Source organism: Pezoporus flaviventris, unplaced genomic scaffold (genome assembly GCF_033815535.1).
Source record: "Pezoporus flaviventris isolate CSIRO_AGI_PZ_B2104156 unplaced genomic scaffold, CSIRO_AGI_Pfla_v1 ptg000034l, whole genome shotgun sequence".
NCBI classification, from domain to species: domain Eukaryota; kingdom Metazoa; phylum Chordata; class Aves; order Psittaciformes; family Psittacidae; genus Pezoporus; species Pezoporus flaviventris.
Window position 1 is genome coordinate 1775747 of NW_026892582.1, and position 24441 is coordinate 1800187.

Below are 24441 nucleotides of genomic sequence, written 5' to 3' on the forward strand. Positions count from 1 at the left end.
AGCTTGCACCCACTGGGGTTTGTGGGCAAGTTGTACAGTGTGGGAACTACTCATCTGGGGGGAAACCAGAACCTCTTCTCTGCCCCTAGTTCCTAGGGCATGAGACTGGAGGCATCTCAACCGCTGCCATGAGGAAGCAACTGGTGTCTCCTCCAGCCATCTAACCACCCTGTCTTCCCAGGAAGGGGGGTCCCTGCTCACAGCTGTGCTGTGCAGGGCCCAGAGCCTCCAAGTACTGAAATGACTTCCATTTGAAACCTCAGCATGTTTGGGCCCTAACCCTACCCCTGGTAGAACAGAGACCACCTCCTGGTTCCCCAGAACATCAGTCAGAGGGCCATAACACTAAGGGATGCCATCAGACACATCACTCACAGTACAAGGCTGTCTCCTGGGGATGTGGAGCAGGGCAGAGTCTATGCCAGGGTATTTTGCAGCATAATGTTCTGTTCAACCATTTGGGTTCAATCATTAGAGCTGCCACCTTCCTCTTCAAAGCTGTTTGTCTACTGATGGGAGTGCTGGAAACCTCTGGTTGCAGCACCTCTGTGGAAGTGTAGCTCTTACACAAGGGAGAGTGAGAGCTGGGAAATGTGGTAGGGATGGGAAGTGTGCCCAACTGTCTCCAGGGCATCCTGCCAGCATGGAGCCAGGTATCTATCCATGGCTGATCAAGGAAGGAGCCAGCCTGCAGCCAGGAATGTTATCACGTAAAGGGTCTGAGGGAATTCTGAGCTGACCCCGCTGTCCCCAGAGCCATGGGCAGAGCCAGCCTTGCTCAGAGGCAAGAGGCAGTGTTTGAAAAGGAGCCAGCACTGCTTGGCCTGACAGGGGATCCAGGCCAGAGAGCGCAGACTCCTCCTGCACGTCTGGCCCTGCACAGCACCCTGTACCCATGTTCGGGGGGGGATGACAAGCAGGGTTTGTACACCCTGCACAACCCTCCTGCAGCACTCGGCTCTCCCTGCACATCTGGTGTGGAGGGAGCGGGATGCCCGGTCCTGCAGGCAGTGCTGCCATGGCCATGGAGCCCAGGTCCCAGCTGGTTCCAGCACCACTGGTGAGCTGCGCTCCCACAGCTGGGATTTAACTCTCCCGGCCCTCACTACTGCAGCTGCCCAGTCATGGAGGTGCCCAGGGCTGCTCGATGGGGTGGGATGCAGCGGGATGAGCAGCTCCCTCCAGCACTGCCCACTGGGCCAGTGCTGACTTCACCCTCAGACCATTTCCTTGCTCAGAGCCAGGCGCTGCTTTGCTACGTGTTTATTCTGCCTCCACCCAGGGCTACTGCTGGTATCAGCCACGCTTGGGGCATGCAGCACCCTCAGGCATGGCACAGTCAGAGGGTTCTGTTGCCTGCCCCTTCCTCCTGTTCTGCCATCAAAGCAATGCCCATCCAAGCAGTGGGGACGTGGCCAAGCCTGCACCAGCCAGGGAATCAGTTGGGGTGAGATGTGATCCCATGTAGGGAATCCGGAGGGATGGACCAGGGGTCTGCTGTGCTGAGACAAACCAAAGTCTGGGTTTGCTGGGGAGCTTGGTCACGGGCATATTTTGGCTGGGCAGAAACAGCCACTGCTGGATCTGGGCTGCAGAGCCCTGGCCACAACAGCCAGCCCCTTAGAGCAGTTCAGACCTTTTGTGCCTCTCCTTGCATCCCTGGTGCTCATGGAGACAGACTCTGGAGAGGTGCAGCTAAAAGATGATACAAAAGGGACGAGCTGCACTGACAGCGGTTAGGCTGTATGATAGATGCAATGCTTTTGGAAACCATGTAAATGCAGGAATGTCTTCAGCAAACCAGCCACAGCAGAGAGCTCTCACCCAACCCTACAGGTCCCCCAGTGTCCTGAATGTCAGGCCCAATCCCACGTCCTGTTGGTGTAAGATGTCCTCTGCACAAAGAACAGCTTGGAAGAGGCTCAGGACGCAGGGAAAGGTGCAGAGCATCCTGGACTAGCAGTAATCAGACCAGGAAGGTATTCCAGGAGCTGTTCCACCTCCTGTTCCTCCTCACCCCTAGTAACTCATCCGCCTGCTGTCCCTCCTACCCACAGCATGGATGGAGACCTCATCCATATCCCCTCACAGCCTTCAAGTGACTGGAACTCCGTAGACCTCAAGGACTGCTGGGGTGGGAGAGACCCCACCCTGTCCCATGCAGGGTTTCTGACAAAGACTGATGCGCTGAAGAGTTTCCAGATCAGGCTTAAGGCTTCAGCTGAGCCCACGTGGACCTCCACGCTGCGGGGCTGGAGGGAAGACAAAGTGTGTGTATCTTCCCTTACATCCAGCTGCCTCCATGCCCTCAGCAGAAGCCAGAGACAACGCGTGGCCAAGCTGAGCCCAAACCTCCTCTCCTCTCCCAGGCAGAGGCTGAACCTTGTCCCTGCACCGCCTCACCCATCATCACACCCAGCAGCTGCTGTTGGTGCCGCGGAGCTGTTTGCAGTGATACCGATGGACGGAAAAGCGTGATCCCGCTTGTTTTGCATGAGGAAGAGAAGGGACCCGCCGCAGCAGATACCCATCCCTGTAGCCGGGGAAGTGGAGGGATGAGCCGGTCCCTTTCACCCTTCGCCGTGCCCAGCCTCCCCTAACGCACCGGGCTGTGCTAACCCGGCCCCAGCCCTTGCTGGGCTCCAGTGCAGGAGCAGAAGGGAGCAGCTCGTTGCTGCTCAGCTGGAAGGCACCTTTGAGCCCTGCAGCCACCTTGTCCAGCACCCGCATCCCCGTGGTGCAGCTCCGGAGCCTGGCTGCAGGGAGCCGGCCCCAGGGGCTGCTGCTGCCTCTGCATGCTTCCCCCGAACGGCCACTGACCCAAGTGCTCCCTGGTGCTCAGCACTGGTCCATGCCTGCTCTGACCCAGCTGCTCCCTGGTGCTCAGCACTGCTCCATGCCTGCTCTGACCCAGCTGCTCCCTGGTGCTCAGCACTGCTCCATGCCTGCTCTGACCCAAGTGCTCCCTGGTGCTCAGCACTGCTCCATGCCTGCTCTGACCCAAGCAGTCCCTGGTGCTCAGCACTGCTCCATGCCTGCTCTGACCCAGCTGCTCCCTGGTGCTCAGCACTGCTCCATGTCTGCTCTGACCCAAGTGCTCCCTGGTGCTCAGCACTGCTCCATGCCTGCTCTGACCCAGCTGCTCCCTGGTGCTCAGCACTGCTCCATGCCTGCTCTGACCCAGCTGCTCCCCGGTGCTCAGCACTGCTCCATGCCTGCTCTGACCCAGCTGCTCCCTGGTGCTCAGCACTGCTCCATGCCTGCTCTGACCCAAGTGCTCCCCGGTGCTCAGCACTGCTCCATGCCTGCTCTGACCCAAGTGCTCCCTGGTGCTCAGCACTGCTCCATGCCTGCTCTGACCCAAGTGCTCCCTGGTGCTCAGCACTGCTCCATGCCTGCTCTGACCCAAGCAGTCCCTGGTGCTCAGCACTGCTCCATGCCTGCTCTGACCCAGCTGCTCCCTGGTGCTCAGCACTGCTCCATGCCTGCTCTGACCCAAGTGCTCACTGGTGCTCAGCACTGCTCCATGTCTGCTCTGACCCAAGTGCTCACTGGTGCTCAGCACTGCTCCATGCCTGCTCTGACCCAAGTGCTCACTGGTGCTCAGCACTGCTCCATGCCTGCTCTGACCCAGCTGCTCCCCGGTGCTCAGCACTGCTCCATGCCTGCTCTGACCCAAGTGCTCCCCGGTGCTCAGCACTGCTCCATGCCTGCTCTGACCCAAGTGCTCACTGGTGCTCAGCACTGCTCCATGTCTGCTCTGACCCAGCTGCTCCCTGGTGCTCAGCACTGCTCCATGTCTGCTCTGACCCAGCTGCTCCCTGGTGCTCAGCACTGCTCCATGCCTGCTCTGACTCCAGTGCTCCCTGGTGCTCAGCACTGCTCCATGCCTGCTCTGACCCAAGTGCTCCCTGGTGCTCAGCACTGCTCCATGCCTGCTCTGACCCAGCTGCTCCCTGGTGCTCAGCACTGCTCCATGCCTGCTCTGACCCAGCTGCTCCCTGGTGCTCAGCACTGCTCCATGTCTGCTCTGACCCAAGTGCTCACTGGTGCTCAGCACTGCTCCATGCCTGCTCTGACCCAGCTGCTCCCTGGTGCTCAGCACTGCTCCATGCCTGCTCTGACCCAGCTGCTCCCTGGTGCTCAGCACTGCTCCATGCCTGCTCTGACCCAGCTGCTCCCTGGTGCTCAGCACTGCTCCATGCCTGCTCTGACCCAAGTGCTCACTGGTGCTCAGCACTGCTCCATGCCTGCTCTCAGTACCAGTTCCAAGGAATGAAAACCTCAGGTCCAAACGCTTCCATGAGGACAGGAGCCAGGGCTGGCCGGGAAACAGAGCTCACTCCAGCAGATGCAGTCATCAGCCCCCCAGGGATGTGCTCCCATGGCTCCCTGGATTGTACCAGTGTCAGGCAGCTCTGACCCTTGAGGAATCTAATGGGGCAGGATGGGTTTTCTAGGAGGCTCCGCACCTTACAGTAAAGTAACCTTAGGCTTTCTTATCAAGCACAGATGCTTCTCAGTACAGATTCATATTAAACCCCTGACTTTCCCTCACTCAGGCAGCCCTGATGGTGGTAGGCAGCAAACCCTGCTTGTCTTCAGCTCTGCTGTGGAAAGGACATGTAATAGCTCCTGCACATGTATGCCAGGATCTGTCTATGCACAGTGAATTGAGTGCCCAGTACTACCCCTGGAGCACCGCTGGGCTCATCCCACCTCAGCCTCACTGAGCCCTGCTGTGCCGAGCAATGGGAGCACCAGTCACGAGTCTGCTACAGGCAACCATGCGGGGCACTGGCCATAGACAGCAGAGAAGTCACACTTGAGACAAGAGAAGTGCTTTTCCCAGCTCAATTTGCTGTTGTGAAATGAGACATCCTTTAAACGAGACCTGTGGAAAAGAAGCTCTTCCTAGAGCCTCCATCTCCATGTCTTTGCCAGCAGTTGCTGGTAGGAAAGAGCGGACTTTTGATGACATTCATGGTAGGTTGATGAGGTTTTGACAAAAGGGTCTGTAACAGTGACACAGGGAAGTGTAAAACCTCCTGAGCCAGCTGAGCAGGATGTGTCCCGGGGTGCTGCTGCCAGGCAGTGCAGAGCAGCCCAGCACCGGGCACACACTGCTCCGTGGCACTGCTCTTGCCAAGGGGCTGGCTCCTGTCCCCATGATCCCTCAGCTGAGTGCCTGTCCCAGTGATGTACCCCTGCCATCAGCACTGATCCCGCAGCAGGACACTAGCTGACTGCTCATGCACTGCCACATGCCCTTGTAGGCTCAGAAAGCCCCACTCTTGTGCAAAGCCAAGAAGAGTCCAGCCCATGCCCGTGCCCCATGTGCTGGCACAGGAGGACAATGTAAAAAGGTGGCTGCCACGCACTGGACATGGAGCTCAAAGGGTCTTGGCTGCAGAGACACAGGCTTAAGGGACAGCCAGCTAGGTTGGTGTCGTCTCTTGTCCTTGTCCCACTCTGGCCACACTGGACTAACTGGGCTGCCTCTGATGGACCATGGCTCTCCAGGAGCCCTGGCTGGGTGCAGGGGAGGGGAGGGAGCTTGGAGGAGGCTCCTCCTCAATTATTCATGGTGAGATCTCAGCTGATGGAGCTGGGGCTTTCAGAGGCTGGTTCCTAATGGAGCCTGCTGACGTGCCTGGCCAGTAAGCACTCCTGGGCCCCGCGCAATTCCCACTTCTCCCATCTCTGTGCCATAAGAATGCCACCCTCTCTTGCTAATGATGCATTATGAAGCCATTACTCAGGGTTCACAGCCCTGCTGCCATCATGCAAAGATCCTGAGCTGTTAGTGTGGGAAGGTCAGTGCGTGCTCTCCAGCCAGGGAATCTGCTGGGATCTGCCGGCAGTGCTGCCCGTGCTGGAGGTCGATGGAGGGGTGACAGTCCATTGGAGATCAGCTTGTACAGGGAGAAGGGGTAGAGCAGTGGTGGGGTACCAACCCAGGCAAGAGAATCATAGAATCCCAGACTCACCACCCTCACAGGGAAGAGCTTCTGCCTTATCTCCAACCTGAGCATCACTGTTTGAATCCATCACCCCTTTTCCTATCACTCCAGTCCCTGATGAAGAGTCCCTCTCCAGCATCCTTGTAGCCCCCCTACAGACACTGGAAGCTGCTCTGAGGTCAATAGCTAGAGGATAGTGGGGCCTGCAGACATCCCAGCTCTTTGAGGCAGGGGAAGGGAAGGGAAAGAGATAACAGAGGACACTTGAGGACACATGAGCTGGCACCCCAGGTGCTGCAAAGCTGTTAGCAGGATGTGCTGATTGCCTGCAGGACATCACCTGCAGTCAAATGATGCCATGGTGGTGGGTGGAGGCAGTGGTGGAAGAGCACTCAGGGTTAATGCTTGGATGTTGTGCAGGAGAACCTGTTAAATGCTGCATTGGGAGTGCCTGCCAGCCTCCGGCCTCTGTCCCCTTGCAGCACTGGACAGGGTTTCCTGGGACCCTCTCCTGCCCAACTGGAAATGTGCCCCTGGTGTATGCACAGCTCAAGAGAGTCACAGGCATGAGTTATCTCTGAGACATTAGGTCACCATGATAAACCAAAGCACTGAGCTGGAAATGGCCCCAGTATCCTCTAATGGGCACATGCCCTGTGGGAGGATAAGCCACACAGCATCTAGGTGCTCTGGATGGCTGGAGATCCAAACATGGCCCCCACAGCCGTCAGTGGAAAAGGGCTCAGAGAGGCCTGGCTCCAGCCGTCAGTTCTAATAACAATAGGATGATGGCAACTTTTTCCTCTGCACAGGAAGGGGCAGGGAGCATCTTTCCCAGATGCAGGCAGACTTGGACCTAAAAATCAGGCACTGACAATCCTGGGAACACCAAACATGGGTCCTGCTGCTTGGGGGTGAGGAGGATTGGAGAGGATGTGGGGATGGTGGGTGACGAGCTGAGCACGTGGGGAGGGTGGGTGAGGAGCTGGGGATGGTGGGTGAGGAGCTGGGGATGGTGGGTGACGAGCTGGGGATGGTGGGTGAGGAGCTGGGGATGGTGGGTGACGAGCTGGGGATGGTGGGTGACGAGCTGGGGATGGTGGGTGAGGAGCTGGGGATGGTGGGTGAGGAGCTGGGGATGGTGGGTGAGGAGCTGAGGATGGTGGGTGAGGAGCTGGGGATGGTGGGTGAGGAGCTGGGGATGGTGGGTGAGGAGCTGGGGATGGTGGGTGACGAGCTGGGGATGGTGGGTGAGGAGCTGGGGATGGTGGGTGAGGAGCTGGGGATGGTGGGTGATGACCTGGGGAGGGTGGGTGACGAGCTGAGGACGTGGGGATGGTGGGTGAGGAGCTGGGGATGGTGGGTGAGGAGCTGGGGATGGTGGGTGATGAGCTGAGGATGGTGGGTGAGGAGCTGGGGATGGTGGGTGAGGAGCTGGGGAGGGTGGGTGAGGAGCTGGGGATGGTGGGTGAGGAGCTGGGGATGGTGGGTGAGGAGCTGGGGATGGTGGGTGAGGAGCTGGGGAGGGTGGGTGACGAGCTGAGGACGTGGGGATGGTGGGTGAGGAGCTGGGGATGGTGGGTGAGGAGCTGGGGATGGTGGGTGAGGAGCTGGGGATGGTGGGTGAGGAGCTGGCCCTGAGCAGCAGACGGACCCGTGCTGGTGTGAACGGGCTCTGGACCCCGTCAGCCCCCGCAGGGGCAGCGGACGCTCAGCCCCGCCGCATCCCCGGCCGCACAGCGCCACCCTGTGGCAGGCGCCCTCCCGTCTCCGGCGGGGGCGATGCCCCGGACCCCCCCCCAGCGCCCCGTGCCCGTGGCACCGGCAGCCGCTGCTGACAGCAGCCCCAGTCCCGGCTCCCCTCCCCTGGCGCTGCGCTTCCCCCAGCACAGCACAAAACGCCCCCTCAGCCCCGTGCTGCCAGCGAAGCTCTTCCCCATCACCAGTGCTTTGCCCAAGTCTCTCCAGGGCTCCAGCAGCAGCAGCCAAAAGTGGGCTCCTCCAGCCCCACCCCCGGAGCCCCACTCCCACCCCAGCAGCCCTCTGGCTCCCTGGAACCCCGCATTAATTCCCCAGGCACACCAATAATCGGGTTTATTATTAAATACAAGGTATGGAGGTGTCATTATCAGATAATCAGTTCTTAAGAAACAGGCTTCCCATTCCAGTGCGGTGTCTCAAGCACTTGTCCCAGTGAAGGGGTCAGTGTCGTTGCACCCCGGGTGTGGGTGGGGAAACTGAGGCACGGGGTGGGGAGTGCACCAAGAGCAGGCAGTGGCAGCCCAGGCACCATGCCCTGGCTGTAACCCAGAGGAAGGGGTGGGATTCCATCACCCTCTCTGCACCAGCCTGATCACCCTTCCCAGCCCCAAGTGGATCCATTTGTCCCCCTGCAATGCTCTGGCTGATCCCGGCCTGCCTCGGTGGCACTGATGGCAGTGTTTGTCCTACCTGATGCTCAGCCATGCAGCAGGATCCTCTCTCTGGGAGCATGGGAACAGTGTGCACCCATGGGTGATGGTGAGGGACATCCTGCTCCTGCTCCTGGTCAGTTTGGGTGCCCATGAGAGCACCGTGGACCTCAGGGCACGTTCCTGAATGACAGGGCCAAGAGAGACAGCCACAGGGCCAGCAACTGGGCCAGGAGGGCAAAGGTGGAGATGAGGGTGCAGACATTGTTGGGGTGGGGAAGAGGGTGATGAGGGGGCCCAGCACCACTGGGCAGCTTCAGCATGGGAGGGACCAGCAGCTCCCACTGAAAGCAAGCTCCCTGCAATGAGAGCAAACACAGAGTATCCCAGATTCTCAACTGAGCATCTCAGATATCCACTCCCCTCCCAAACCAGGGCCCCTGGGGTGAGGGGCTGAGACTCCCCTGGGGGGATCCAGGCCCAGAGAGAACAGTGCCTGAGCTGTTCAACAAAGGTGAAAATGAGCCATCCAGTGCTAACCCTCAGGAGCTGGATACGGAGACAATGAAACTTCCCTCTGCCAAGGCACAGGGAGGAGAGCAGGATGGGATCCCAGATCTGCCCCTTATGCGGTCCAGACCTTTGGTTTAGCTCCCTGCCCCTCACCTTGCTGTCTGTCCCTGGATCCCCAAGGCAGGAGGGATGCCCATGACATCCAGGATCCTTGGGAGCTCAGGGAGGAAGATGGAGGGCAAGGCTGGGACTGCCTGTGGGATGAGCTGACGTCCCTTCCCATCACTGTGGAGGTGAGCACTGGCTGGCAGTGGGGACGGTGAGCACACGGGGTCAGGATCACTCTCTCTGTCCTCTGGTTTCACTGTCCTTGTTTCCCAGTAGCCAGAGGCTCCAATAGAGCTTCACATCCATGTGTTTCTGCTCCAGGGTGGCTGCATCATGTACCAAATGATCCTAAGAGCTTGAGGAGCCTGGGCACCTCCAAGAGCCCCACAGCCTGGCAGCCCTGATCTGCTGCTCAGAGGCTGACCTTGGGTTCTGGGTGCTTGGTCACAGCCTGCCAGCAGCTGGGATGGAGGGGAGGGACTGGCAAGGCCCCCTCACTCCTTGCAGATGCTGTCACAGGGTGCAGGAGGAGCCACGACCTTCTCTGACACTGGAGGAACCCAACTAGCAGGGTTTGTCCTGCCATATTTTAACCAGCAGTGACACTGTGAGTGCCCAAAGATCTGCAGAAAGGTCTGCAAGTCCATTCAGTCCCTGGCCAGAGGAAAGAGCTTCACCTAAAGCTGCTTCTGGGCTTTCTCCAGGGATCTTTTGGGGCAGGTTCCAGCCCTAGCTCTGTCCCAGCATCAGTGACACCCCTCTAGTCTCCAGGTTGATCCCATCCCTGCTACGAGTCCCTCTTCACCAGCAGTAGCCAGGGGAGCACAGCTGCCAGCATGGCCACGGTGAGGATGAGGAGGACGGCGAGCGCGATGGGAGACTGGCAGCATTTCACCCCCAGGGCCGAGCTGGATGACACCGAGCTCCATGTTTCCACCCTGCTCCTCCTCCCCAGGGAGCCGCAGTCTGTGTCCACCAGTGGCATCCCATGGTTGCTGATAACAAAGATGTGGGCTTCCCGCGCCAGCTCTCCCGGGACCTCCTGCACATCCAGGGCGCTGTTGCCTGTGCTGCTGCACCGGTCAAAGCTCTGCACTGGCTTCACAAAATGACTGGGCACCACCAAGGTGTTGCTGGCCTCCGTTTTGGTCAGATGGGACAAGGAGGAAGGTGACAGAGGTATCTCCAGCGTCCGGGGGTTGGTGCCTGCTTTGGGTGGCCACGGAGGCTTCTTCTTGCTGAGGAAGGTGACGTAGCGGCAGACGGGGCAGATGATGCTGCTCTGGAGCTGGCCGTCGAGCTTGGCGCAGAGCAGGCACTTCACCAGGCAGTCGTGGCAGAAGGTGTGCCCGCAGCTCAGCCTGCGGTGCGCGGCCTCCAGCGCCTGGAACTTCTCATAGCACACGGGGCACTCGGCCGGGGCACTCTCCTTGCTGGACGAGGTCTCAGACATCCCTGCGACAGCCACAGGCACTCCCCAGCTGCGAGGAAGAGGTGCGATGGGTTAATACGGGTCTGTGTTGCAAGGACCATCATGATCGGTATCTGAAGGGGGTTACAAGGATGCTGGAGAGGGACTTTTCATCAGGAACTGTAGCGATAGGACAAGGGGTGATGGGTTCAAACTGAAACAGGGGAAGTTCAGGTTAGATCTAAGGCAGAAGCTCTTCCCTGTGAGGGTGCTGAGGCGCTGGCACAGGGTGCCCAGAGAAGCTGTGGCTGCCCCATCCATGGCAGTGTTCAAGGCCAGGTTGGACACAGGGGCTTGGAGCAAGCTGCTCTAGTGGAAGGGGTCCCTGCCCGTGGCAGGGGTTGGAGCTGGACGAGCTTAAGTTCCTTTCCAACTCATTCTATGATTCTATGATCGATCTCTTCATCTCTCCTCCCTGCTCTCTTGCCTTTGCCCTCTGGCCCCTAACAGTTGCAGTGAATGGCCAGCAGGCATGGTCTTAGCAAGGCAGGGCATTCTCAGGAGAATTAAGCCTCTCAGTGTGACCCTTAGGGCAAGAGAGAGAAGACGGGAGGACCTCAGCTCCAGAGCCACTGGCGGCAATAATCCCTGGCTGCAAAAGTACATGGAAAAAGGTGTAAGGCCCTGGAAGGAGCTGTGTCTGGATGAGTGTGCCTGGCACAGATAAACCAGGTCCAGCTCGTGCCACGAGTGACCCCGTGCAGGGGGTGGGAACCCCCATCCCACGAAGAGACCTGCCAAGGGAAAGGAGATGCTCCCGTTCAGCGGATGCAGAAAGGAGCAGGGGGAGGCCAGGTCAGTGCGCAGGGCCCCATGGGGAGGCCGGGCGAGCAGCAAGCACCCACCCCCGGCTGTGGGGGGTACCCCAGGCTCGGGGCCAGGCCGTCCCCGTCCCCTCGCTCCTGCTGGCGCCCGGCTCCCGCGTCCCGGTTACTCAGAGCGGGCAGGGCAGAGCCGGGCAGCTCACCCGGCCCCCGCCCTGCCCCGCGGCACCGGGGGACGCTGCGAGCCCCAGGTCCGCATCCCGGTCCGTGCCTGCCCCGGGCACGTCCCAGGGAGAGGAGCGGCTTCAGGGGAGGCAGAGGGGAGAAGGGAGAGCAGAGAGGGGAACGGGAGAGGAGGGCAAGGAGCGGGGAGGAGGGTTTCTCCGCTCAGCTCCCTGCTCTCGGACCGGGTCAGGCACTGGAGCTTCATTAAACCTGCAGGTTTTTCCAGACCCGGTAGCATTTTCAAACCCAAACCAAGCCTGCACCCCTCTTGTTCCACATGGCCATGCCCGCGGACATCCTCAAACCCAGTTCTGGAGGGTTTGCTATCCCTTCCTTGGCTGCCCTTTTCGTGCACAGGAGCCACCCCCTGCACCGGGATGGCCACGGGAAAGACAAAGAGCCATCACCCCCCCATGCAATAGGAGGAAGATCCAGGTTCCTACTCTGGTTTAGGAGTGAAGAAGGACTTAGAAGGACTTAGTGCCCCCCCAAAAGCACTGCAGAAGGAGACCTTCCCCCCGTGCACCTACTGCTCTGTGCCCCAAAGCCCCCTTACCTGCTGCAGGGCACCGGGGCAGGGGCTCCTCCATGCGCTGTCCGCAGCAGCAGGGCAACCTCTGGGCAGGGGACAGGGACTCACAGCGCAGAGGTGTTGGCTGCGCGTTCCGCGCGGCTGCGTTGCGCAAAGGCTGGAGCAGGGACAGGGACAGCTCCCGGGGAGTGAATGCGGAGGAACCCGTTCGGGTTTTAAAGGCCCAACGCTGGCCTGGTTGCCCAGGGAGTGGGCGAGGAGCCGGCATCAGGCATCGGAGGGCAGGGACAGGAGCCTGCTTTCCCCCGTGGGAAGGTGCAGCTGGGCTCATCCCTGGGGTCAAACCCCAGTGAAACAGGCACTAAAGGGGATGCCGGGACCCCAAAGCACGCGAGCTGCAGCACCCAGCACAGGGGCCGGGCTCCTGACAAGTACTTCTTGCCTCCACTCACCACGACTCCCATCCCACACCTTGGCCGCATCCCCTCCCCTCCTCATCCCCCCTGCTCATCCCCCCACTCCTCATCCTACACTGTCAAACATTCACCAGAGCCCCGCTGTGGGGGTTCACTGCCCAACACTTGCACTCAGGCAGCAGTGGGGCCACCACCGCCTTGCACCCACCCTGAGGGGTTCCAGCATCTCTGGGAGCGGTGGTCCAGGCAGCAGCAGGAGCTCGGGGCTCAGGGCAGGCAGGAGCCCCATGCTTGGCCATCTCAGCTGCTATGGGTGGCTCCTTGGCTCCTGAGTCACTGTTTGGCCATGTGAGGGCTGGAAACCCACACAGAGAAGGTTCCCTGTGGCTTTACCCCTATTCAAGGGTGCTGCCCATCCCTCAGCCGACCCCCCAAGCAAGAAGCTGAGAAGCACTTCCCTGCAGAGCCTTACAGGGTGGATCGCTCCTGCCTTAATTTCAACTCTTTCCAGCCACCCCTCCTCAGCCCAGGCAGTGACCACAGGGCTGCCAGCCCATGTCAGTCTGGCCAAGTGGCCCTTGGTGCTGCTTGTCACATACAGAGAAGGTCCCCAGGACAAGCAGAGTGACCCCAAGGCTCCTGCCTGCATGGTTTTCCTGGCTCAGGACCAGGATTTGCACCGTTAAGAGGCCTGAATGCCCCATCTCCATCATGGAAAGCCTCCAGGAAAAACCTGGACGCACAGGGAGGTCTTGCCTTGGGGCAGAGGTGCTCTGCAGAACCGTTCCCAGCCCTGAGCTCCTCCAGCTTCACAGAGATGCCCAGGGCTCTGCAGGGTCTCTGTAACAGGCAGAAGAGGAGATGCATCTTTCACCTCCTGAGATGGCTCCTGGGTCCCCCCGTGGGCAGGAGAGGTGTTTCCACGTGGCTGGGTGCTGGGCAGGGCGCAGCGTGGGCAGCAGTATCAGTGGCTCATGGGCACAGCGGTTGGTTACAACACGGGGCTGGTTTCTGGGAGAATAAGGTGGGTGCAGCCCCACTAGGACACCCCATGCACTGGGGCAGCTGCAAAGAGAGCAGAGAGCAGCCGGGGTGGGAGGCTTGTGCCGCAGGGGGGACCTGTGCAGCCAGGAAGCCTGTCCCTTGCTGGAGGGAGCCCCGGAGCACATCAACACCTTCCACACCTCTGTGAGGATCGGGAACTAAATCACTCCACTTGTTACCCCGGTTTTCTTGGGATAGTCTGAAATGGAGGCTGAAACCTCTCCAGGTGGATCCTGCCAGGGCTGAGGTTGCGCAGTCACCCCTGGGGTCACCGTCCCCATCCTTGGTCCCTTCCTGATGCCACTGGAGGTGCCAGGGCTGTTTGCATCCACCAAGATCTCCAGTGCTGAACAAGGCATCTGGGCCAGCGAGACCAGATCTGGGGCAGCCGAGGAGCTCCCAGCTTCAGTTTGCTCTCTGCTGGCACTGAGGCGGGGTGGAAATTCCTGTTTCCCATACTTTGAATGCTCTCCACTATAGGAAACTATGAGCTCATGGGTCTATACATAGGCACTGGAAAAACGAGTCTGTTTCCTTTTGTTGCTTTGACCACGCCAAAATTAAAGGGATTTTGGCACATCACAGGCCGGGCTTTGTCAGCAGTTTCGCTCTTTCCCAGGCATTGCTCTTCTCGGGGCCTTTGCTCCACTTTCACATGCAGCAGGATCTTACCTGAGTGCCAGGACTGAGTCTGCAGGAGCCTGAAGAACAAGAAGTCAAGCTCAGGGGCAAAGCAGGTCCCTAAGCTTTGGAGTTGTCGCTAAGCTTGGGACTTGCTTTGCCCTAATCCCGCCTGTATCTTTTTCTTGGGCTTTAAGAAGCGCAGATCAAGGCCACTATTTCAACCTTCTCAAACCCAAGGCAGAGTCAAGGGCTCCAGGATCCTTTTGTCCAAGCAAGAAGGTGGCACCAGGCTCAGCTGCTGTCCAAAAATCACAGCTGAGACCTTTCCTCCTCTGGGGTCAGTGGCTTCCTGTGAACAAAGGACACTTCTGACCCAGAAGAGGACACAGCCCTCTCTGCAGGGTCCTTTCCCTGTGACCACGCTGGTATTAAGGCAGAGCTTTGCAGCCTTTTGCAAGGACAAGAGGATGCTGCAGAGACAGCCCTTTCACCCAAGCTTTCCACTCTCAGCAGGTGTGGAGGCAAATAATATTATATATAATTATGTGAATGATTATTTTCAAAGCACATTTAAAGCAACTTGATCTATGCATGAGCCAGGCAAATAATCACCATAGGTCTCAATATCACAGAATCCCAGCCTGGTTTGGATTGAAGGGGCCTTAAGGGTCATCCAGTTCTACCCCCTGCCACGGGCAGGGACACCTTCCACTAGAGCACCTTGCTCCAAGCCCCTGTGTCCAACCTGCCCTTGAACACTGCCAGGGATGGGGCAGCCACAGCTTCTCTGGGCACCCTGTGCCAGCGCCTCAGCACCCTCACAGGGAAGAGCTTCTGCCTAAGAGCTCAGCTCAGTCTCCCCTCTGGCAGGTTAAAGCCATTCCCCTTGGCCTGTCCCTACAGACCCGTCCAAAGCCTCTCTCCAGGTTTCCTGCAGCCCCTTCAGGCACTGGAGCTGCTCTGAGGAGCCTTCTCTTCTCCAGGCTGACCCAGCCCAGCTCTCAGCCTTGCGTTCATACTAAATCCATGCTGCACTTGTTCAGATCCTAACTGATGAAACAGGGACATTTTCAATGATGTCTCCCACATCCCTTTGCTCAGCTGGGGCCAGGATCCTGGTCAGAGGATCCCAGATTTATTCTTGGTGCCAGGATGCACGCAGGGAGCTTTGCTGTACATCACAGCCCACCCGCGTGGCTGGGGGCTGCTGGAAAGGCTGGGAGGGGGAAGGCTGTGTCCGTGTCTGCATTGTCCCTCAGAGCCATGCCCAAGAGATGATGGCTGCCATGGTCGGTTTCCCTGCACAGAGCTGTGTCCATGGTGAAGCTGCCGGGCAGGTCCTGTTGCAGCGTTGTGGGGATGCTGCCCCTCCTGCCTCTCCTCCAGCTCTTTTCCATCCTCTTCCCACCTCTTCCCAGCCCCAGCTCAAACACTGAGTTGTTGGCATTGGTGGGAATGAGGTGAAGGGAAGGCAGGAAAAGAGTAAACCCATATTTGACCCCAGCCCAGGGATATATTCCCAGCTGGTGAAGCAGCTTAGTGAAGCAAAATTACTTTCCCAGTGCTGCATGGTGCTGGCAGCACCAGGTTATGTCTGACTCATATCCAGTCCTGTGCTATCAGAACACAGGACAAGCTCAGGGAGACTGACACTTCCTAAAGGGTCTTGGGTGCCCCGGAGTCCATCCATCTTTTCCCAGACTTTCGTTTCTTGAGTTCATAATGAGGAAATCAGTGTCTTTTCCTCCGTGGTGCCTCCATGCTGCCCGGCAGGCACCCGGCAGGATGCAGACCCACCATCGGGCTGCCGGCGTAGCCAAGGCAGCCCAAACCGCGGAACAAACCCTCTCCCTTCAGCTTCCTCCGCGGTGCTCTTTGCCGTGCCCAGGAGGTGGTGCTCTCGGATGCGCTTTGGTCACCCTCAGCCCGGGATGCACCGAAACAGAGCCCTGATCCTGCCTGCGCAGGGTGCCAGGGCTGGAGCTGGTGATGCCCGGCAGCTGGGATGGACGGGATCTGCTCGTCCTCGGGCTGATCAGAAAGTTAGGCCCAGCCATTTGATGAGCTGAATGCTCCTCAGACCCCAGCTGGGTTCGTGCCCATGTCCCCAGCCCCTTCTGTGAGCTCTGTTTTACTGTCAGATGGCGCAGGCTTTGTGAAGGGACCTGCACGGTCCAGGGTCATCATGGCTCCGACCTGTCTGACACCCTTCCGGGAGTGACCCTGAGCCGGGCGTGAGCCCTTGGGGCTTTATTCTGACACCAGATATTGGGATTTGTCCCACCCAGCCGCTGCAGAGCCACCCAGCCCCATGATGTATGGGGGGTTCTCATGCCTGGGAGGGCAACTGCAGTGTCCACGGTCTTCTTCAACACTTATTTACCCCCCCCCGCCCCCAGACATGCTCTTCATGAAGCAGGGGGTCAGCTCACCCGGTGAATCTGGGAGCAGCCCAAAAGCAGCCACCTCAGGCGATAAGCAAGGCCAGCGCTGCACAAACCCTCCTAGAGCTGGTGGCAAAGAGCTACCCTCTGGTTCCCTGGCTTGGGGCTGCCTCCCACATGCCTCCCCACCTCCCTGGCCCCGGTCCCACCTCCCATCCCACCCTGGCCCCTCCAGGATGTTGGTTCAGTGCAGGAGGGAGTTGCTGCAGTGCTAAGCCATAGCACTGTGTGTGTAATGGAGGAACAATCCGGCTTTGAGGGGAGCTGGCAGATGCTCGAGGGAGAAGAAGGCACCTATTGAGCAGCACAGCCGGGGCAGCAGCTGCCCTGCAGAGCCCTGCACTGCAGGGGCTGAGCTCACCCGGGCTCACTCTGGGGTCCTGCACCCCCTCGTGGGGACAGGGGCAGGCTGGGAGTAGCTATTGAACCCCAGGAGGAACCCATTGTCAAGCCCTGCCACCAAACATGGCCAAGCAATGTTAGATTCTCCCCTTGCTTGTCTTCCCACACCAGCGCGCACACCAGCCCCTTCGGGAAGCACACAAACCAGAAGCTGTGGCTGCCCCATCCCAGGCCAGGTTGGACACAGGGCTTGGAGCAAGCTGCTCTAGTGGAAGGTGTCCCTGCCCGTGGCAGGGGTTGGAACTGGATGGATGAGCTTTCAGATCCCTTCAACACACACCACTTTGTGATTCTATGATTCTATGTAGACCCAGCACAGTCCCTGTGGCTGGTCTCTACCATGCCATGAGCCATGCCACCCTGGGAATGTTTCACCTCCAATGTCCCCTGCAGCAAAGGATGGGACCTGACTTTTCTACACCATCCCCTCTGGCTGCCTTTTTACCAGGAAGCTTCTTCAAGCCTTATCCTGGGGGACATGGCACAGAAACCCTGTAGTGTCAGGAGAAAAGGCTGCTGGGGTTGGGGGTCTGGGGCCTTCTACCAAAATGGGATGTTCCCTGGGGTTTTGGCTGCCTGGTTGTGTTGTGGTTTGGGTTTTAACTCCAAGCCTGGCTCCTGGAGGGCTGAGATCGCAGAGGGGTTGCTGCCTTTAACAGGAACAAGTGCAGGTCAGCCCCTGGCCCTGCAACAGCACACATCCTGGAGCAGCATGGAAAGAAAAGGCTGAATAAAAGGAGCACTAAATATATAGATTGGGTTCGTTTAATGATTTTTCCAGGGTCTTATGACTACACAGCCAGTGTGATGCTGTGGGTGGAGGATTTGCTGGTAGAGCTTCACCACCACCTGGGATCACTCAGGGGGTTGCAAATCAGAAACCCAGTTGGGTTATTGAGAGAAGGATGAGCATCTGCCCAGACACGATGGCAGCAGGGACAAGGGTTGAGCTCCCCATCCCACCATCCTGAGGGCTCTGTGCTCCCTGTTGTCAAAATAAGGGAAGGAAAACCCCAGCCCTCCCTTCCAGCTGGGATTGGCTGGAAAACACACGAGTCCTGACAATGCCCCAAGCCAGATTGTACCATGGGGACAGGGCATGTGCTGCCTCGGTGTCCCCTTCTGCAGCCTGGGGAGATGATGGGTCCAGCACAGAAACATGCTCCTGAGACTGCACTGGGGCTGTGGCCCCTGCCACAGCCATTTCCCACATCACCTGCACCCTCCACATCCATCATGAGGGGCCCCCAGGAAAACAAGCATGAGCAGAAGTGGGGTGCCTGAGGGTTCACCCCTGCCCCCAGTGAGGAGCTGAGTAATGATCAAGAAATCCTCTTTTGAGAGCAGCTCTGCTTCTGAGGGGCAAGCGGAGCTGCAGATCAGTATTTTTAGGAATCTGCTGAAGGAAGTGATTTGGCAGATATTGCCCAGGCACCAAAGGCAGCACTCAGTCAATAAAAATAGGAACATTTACCAAAACCCATCTCGGGATGGATGGATACTGCCAGCTCAGCGCGGGGACTGTGGCTGCAGGATGAAGGAAAGAGAAATGAAGTGACCCCATTGTTGAGTACAAGATGCTTTGCTGCCTTTGTGCTTGGAGAAATGTTCTGTTAAGCGACAGCTCTTCCCTTGGATCCAGCCATCCCTCTGGCCAGGCTGCGTGGTCCCCACAATGGGGTCCCTTCCAACCCAAACCGTTGAAGCACATCCAGTTCCAACCCCTGCCACAGGCAGGGACCCCTTCCACTAGAGCAGCTTGCTCCAAGCCCCTGTGTCCAACCTGGCCTTGAGCACTGCCAGGGATGGAGCATCCCTGCCCTTCTCTAAAGCTCGCTCCTGGCAGCTATTCCTCCCCCTTGAACCTTCACCAGCCTCTCTCTGAGGCGATGCTCAGGATTATGTTCATACTGCAGGGCCTCATTGTCTGAACCAATAATTCCCAGCCCATAACCAATCTCCATGGGATGCACACCCACCCCATACCCCACCCTTTGGGGCTGGCTGCTCCACAGATCTCCCTGTGCTGAGGCACAGCCCTTGTACACATATAACCCATCCTGACTCCATGTCCCTCACATGGGAACAACCTTTGGCAGCCCCTCAGTCCGGGTGTGGGACAGCTCCAGCTCCTGCCCATGCTGCCCTGTGAGAGATCCCCCTTTGCTCCCATCCATCACGGCTGCCTCGTCTCTCGTGGCCTTTCAGCAGAGGGGCTTTTGCTGGAGAAACACAGACCTGTGTGTGCTGGTGGCAGACACGGCCGCATTGTGCCGCCACTAATGCTAAGTGACTGCTCCTTTGTGTGCCTGGAAGCACGGAGCCCGGTGAACGCATGGGAACAGCTCCAGCTGACAATGGGGAGCAGCCGGGAGCGACCTCAAAGCAAACATTGAGTTAAAACTCAGTGTTAACCAGGCGAGCCCTTGGGAAATCCAGCCCCCACCAACGCTGTGCCTTTGTCACTGGGGGCAAAGCCCTTCTGGGCTGGGACACCAGCAGCTGGTAAAGGCGGCTTTGATGGAGATGGTGACATTCAGCCCTGGTCCTGGAGGTGCTGTGCTGGCAGCTGTGCTGGGACAGTGGTGCCACTGGGAACACAGAGGGGCAAAGGAGATTTCATTAACCTTAGTACCCAGTGTGGGAAAGAGGGACTGAGGCACTCAGGCTGGGATTTAAAGGATCCCACCAGAGAGGGGTATGCCACTGCATGGGTGCCCCTTGAGACATTCCATTAGGGTTGCACAGATACACCCTTGGCACTTCTATAAAGAAGAACCCGCACACACACACCCCAGCTCATTTCCAGCTCCCTCACAAGGGGTGATCTCTGTGATGGTTTCAGCGAGGTTGTTCCACACACATCCAGCATGGGTGGTTATCCACTGTGGCAAGGTATGCCGAGCAGCCCAGGGGTTGATGTGCAGCCTGAAGCAGCCCTGACCCCTGCATCCCACAGGACACGTGCAGAGAGCCCTCAGCACTGCTGATGTGGCTGCTCCCAGCTCAGAGCAGCACAGAGCTCGATGCTGGGAAAGGAGATGTTCTCCCAGCCAGGATTCCTACTTCCGCACAGCCACCTCCATCTCCCTGTCTACCCCCAACATGGGGTTTTGGAGAGTTCAAGCAGAGGGTCAGTGGAAGTGGGAAGGCGGGAAGTGGATGGGGTGGACCAGGGCTCTTTGAGCATCACTGGCATCAGCCAGATGTGGCTGGGCACAGTTGGTACAGCTGAAGGTGCACAAATGCACCTTGGGAATAAGGCTCCATCTCCAGGAGGGATGAGACAGCTCCAAGGGCAGCTCGTCACTGGGATGGCTTCTCAGAGGACGCTGTGGCTTCCTCGCCTTTTGCAGCCTGTAATTGAGGCGCAGCATTCACCTGGGAGCTGTGCTCTGCCGCACGTCCTGGGCTCATGCTGACGCTGCCCAGCAGCTCCTGTGGCCTTGTGCAATCCCCAGGTCACACTGGGTGACCCGGAAAGTCCTGCGCAGGCGTCAGAGGACACCAGCAGTGCTGGCTGGGGAGAGAGCAGGGCCTGATCTTCATCCTCAGGCTGTCGGCAACCACCCATCCCATCCGCTGCAGGAAGAGTGCAAAGGCACTGGAGCATCAGCCTTGGGTAACCCTACATACGGGTGGATGTGGCAGAGCAGAGGTTGTGGGGACAGACACGGCTGTGGTGGCACCATGCACATGAAGGGGACAGGCTGTCCCGACAAGGATAGCTGGCATGGCTGTGGTTCCAGCCACCAGTGTGCCACACTGCCGGCAGCATCAGGGCACTGTGAGGGGAGCATGAGGCATCCCCATGGCACCGCCTGCCACTAATGACAGGCTGCTAACTACAGAGGTCAGAAATTAAACATGCAAACAAAGCTTAAGTATTAGGTCAGTGTGAGGGCGCTGGAGGTTGGCCGTTGGCAGGACCTGTCTGAAGAGGCAACCGGCTGTCCCCAACCCACAGGGCACAAGGGCAGTGACACAGGGCTGTGGAGACAACGGGGAAAACAAAGGGATGGACATAGGGAAGAGTGGCTGGAACCTGCCTGGTGGGAAAGGACTGGGAAAGCATCCAGCTGATGGCTGCTGACCATGAGCAGTTTGTGCCCAGGCAGCCAGGAAGCCCCCAGCATCCTGGCCTGTACCAGCACCAGTGCAGCAGCAGGGCCAGGACAGGGATTGTGCCCCTGCACTGGGCACTGGTGAGGCCGCACCTCGAATCCTGTGTTCAGCTCTGGGCCCCTCACTGCAAGAGAGACACTGAGGTGCTGGAGTGGGGCCAGAGAAGGGAATGGAGCTGGTGCAGGGCCTGGAGCACAGGGGTGATGGGGAACGGCTGAGGGTCCTGGGGAGTTCAGTCTGGAGAAGAGAAGGCTCAGGGGGGACCTGATGGCTCCCTACAAGTGCCTGAGAGGAGGATGGAGCCAGGAGGGGCTGGGCTCTGCTCCCAAGGAACAAGGGATGGGACAAGAGGAAACGGCCTCAAGCTGCACCAGGGTAGGTTTAGATGGAGCTGAGGAACAATTCCTGCCCCAGGGGGTGCTCAGGCATTGGAACAGGCTGCCCAGGGCAGGGCTGCAGTCACCGTCCCTGCAAGTGTTCACACAGCGTGGGGACGAGGCCTCAGTGCCATGGGTTAGGGGTGGCCTTGGCAGTGCTGGGGTAAGGGTTGGACTGGATGAGCTTGAAGGGCTTTTCTAAGCCAGCTGATTCCATGGTTCCATGGACAGGGAAGGGGTCTGGGGCTTTGAGGAACCCTCGGCCTGTTTCGGCCGGGAGGAGGCTTGGGAGGGGTCAGAGCGAGCCAACACGCTGAGCAGGAGCCGAGCAGAGGCCGGCGGCAGGGATCGCTCCGGGATCACTCCGGGATCGCTCCGGGGTCACACCGGGGTCACACCGGGATAACACCAGGGTCACTCCGGGGTCACACCGGGATAACACGAGGGTCACTCTGGGGTCGCTCCGGGGTCACACCGGGATAACACCGGGGTCGCTAGGGGTCACACCGGGGTCACACCGGGATAACACCAGGGTCACTCCGGGGTCACACCGGTGACCACAGACCGGGCCCCGCTCCTGGCCCCGCCCCGCCCCGCCCTGCGCGTCAAAGAGGTGTCCCCGCCCCCCGCCAGTGCGTCACGGGCGCGGCCCCGCCCAGGAGCACCCGGATGAGGCAGCCCCGGGGCCGGCGGGCGATGCTGCGGCTGTGACGGGGGTGCGGCCCGGTGAGGAGCGGCGGCGGGCGGGGGGGCCGGGGCCCGGGGCCCGGGGCTCGGGCAGGGGCCGACACGGGGAGCGGGACGCGGTGCGACGGGGTCGAGGCGGCCGTGGCCGTGCCGGGGGCTGCGGGCCCCGCACCCCTCCGCCGATTGGCTGCGAACTGACAACGGGGCAGGTCCCGCCCTACCCCGCTCTTCATTGGCTGGCGGCGCAGCGCCGCCGCCTCCCATTGGCGAAAGCGAGTGGCTGTCAGTGTCCGGCGCGGCTTGGTCCTGCCCGCCCGGCCACCGCCCTGCTCTGAGCGCCGGTGCCGTGGCTCCGCGGGGCCGGGTCCTGCCGGCAGCGGCCTGGGGACGCCCTCCGAAGGTACGGGAGTGGGAGCGGGAGCGGGCTGGGTGTGCAGCTGCCTTCCTGCGGCGGGGCGCGGGCTCGCCTCAGAGCCGCGGGTTCGGGGCCCGGGCCGCGGCCGGCGCGGAGCCAAGGGAGGGAAGCGCTCGGTCTCTTTTCTGGGTTCCCGGCCCGGGGCGGGGGCGGCTCCGGCAGCCGGTGCTGGGGAAGGGGCAGAGCGCGGCTGTCGCAAGTGCCCGAGCAGCTCCTGCGGCCTGCAGGCGGGCGGGGTGAAGCCTCCCCGCGCCGGCCTCCGCACCGCTCAGGTGCCATGCGCTGGGAGGACGCTCGCGTTCTTTGCCCTCCGCTCCAGTCGGTGGCCGTGCGCCGGGAGGAGCGAGCCCCGATCGAAGGGGCTCGCCCGTGTGCGGGAGGGGAAGTTCGGGGACTTGCGTGGCTGCGGCCAGGAGCACGCTGCTCCCTTCGCGGTCCCTGTGCCTCCTTTGTAGGTGGCTTTGTTCCAGAAGAGGGTTTTTTACCATCCCAGGTCAGTGATGGGAAGCTGAACGTGCGGTTTGCCTCCGTTGTCATAGAATACTCAGTAAATCAAGTGCCCAGGGCGCATCCCTATCGAATATCTTTCAGTAATTCTGTGGGTTTTTTTCTCTGAGGTGGTTATCACCTCCCTCTCAGCCTAGAGAGTCCTGTTGTATTTGGTATAAACATGATGAAACTTGAACAGCCCCTTGAGTTGGACCTGAATCGCAGCAGGCGTGCCGAAGAGGAGGAACACATCTGACACAGGAGGGGGTGGGCTACTTCAGTCAAGCGACTTCCCATTAACGCATCTCTCCCCTTCTGAGGGCAGAGGAGAGCTGCCCTCGCCCGCATGCAGCCTCATTGCTCTACACCAGATTGGGTTGGGACTGTTTGGTGACTCAGGGTTTCTGTGTTCTCTGAAACCATTCCTGACTTGGTGACGAGCACAGAGAGGAGAAGGGCACTTTTGGATGCCCATGGCATTTATTGCCCTGAGAGGTGGTTAAATCTGTGCAGCCGTGGTAGAAGAGCTCCTTGGATACCTAAGAGATTTTCTTTTCTCTTTTCTCCCCACCCCAAACCAGTCCCTGGACACAGCAGAGGGCAGAGGGCCTCGTCAACGTCACTGTTTTGTTAGAAATATAACTGTAAGAGGAAGGAGCTCTCCCAGGGCAGAAGAGTGACTGAGAGACTTCTGTTTTATACTGAAATGTGATGTGTCAGCAGTGTGACTGCCCAGGCTGGTGGTGCTGGTTACCTGCACTTGTGCAGGCTGTGTCAGGTGGGGTGGCAGTGTGGGGTTTCATTACTACAGTTAGGTCTGCCCTGGAAGAGATCCTCTGCCTTGCTTGCAGACCCAGACCTGCCTGGGCTGTGTATTTGTGGTGTGTGCGTGTGGAGGCAGAGGCCACATATTCACACGTGGAGATTGGGTCCTGCATGTTATTGGGAAGTAGAGGTGAAGGGCTGTGTTCAGAGGAAGAGTTATCTGATTTCCTTTCCCTCTCTTCAGGGTAAAGCCCCCTCGTTTTATTTTGTTTTCCCTGACTCTTCAGAGGTTGCAGACATGCAAGGTAATTCTTCCTTTGGTGGAGAAGTGAAAGAACAAGAAGTACAGAGAAAGCATAAGGCTGGTGATGTTTGTGAGCTTGGTGCCACACAGAGTCTTGTCTTTAGAGACATGTCTGGCAGTAAACTACCAAAAAAGTACAGCATTAAAGTGTAATTTATTTCCTCAGCCTATCACATTTGTTTTTTGAGAAGCAGGGAATATCAGACTGCAGAAAGGAAACAGCCTTTTTACAGTCTTTCTTGACATTTGTGACCTTACAAACATAACCAAGATAAACCAGGAGCTGTGTTCAAGCAAACTGTCTTTTCACCTCTGTACTGCACTTGTCTGGGAACGAAGTGAGATGTACCCATCAGGATATG

The 24441-nt window shown here is 59.0% G+C and overlaps 1 protein-coding gene across 1 annotated transcript; it reads right to left on the reverse strand.

Moving 5' to 3' along the window:
- Positions 1-9665: 9665 nt before the first annotated feature.
- On the reverse strand, positions 9666-10464 carry RNF222 (ring finger protein 222). The gene has a single exon (XM_061462040.1). The coding sequence runs from the start codon at positions 10446-10448 to the stop codon at positions 9783-9785; it is 666 nt and encodes a 221-aa protein (XP_061318024.1). The 5' UTR covers positions 10449-10464; the 3' UTR covers positions 9666-9782.
- Positions 10465-24441: the final 13977 nt, after the last annotated feature.

Excerpts from the sequence above, each read along its gene's own strand:
- RNF222 (XM_061462040.1), bottom strand. The coding sequence starts at position 10,448 with ATGTCTGAGACCTCGTCCAGCAAGGAGAGTGCCCCGGCCGAGTGCCCC.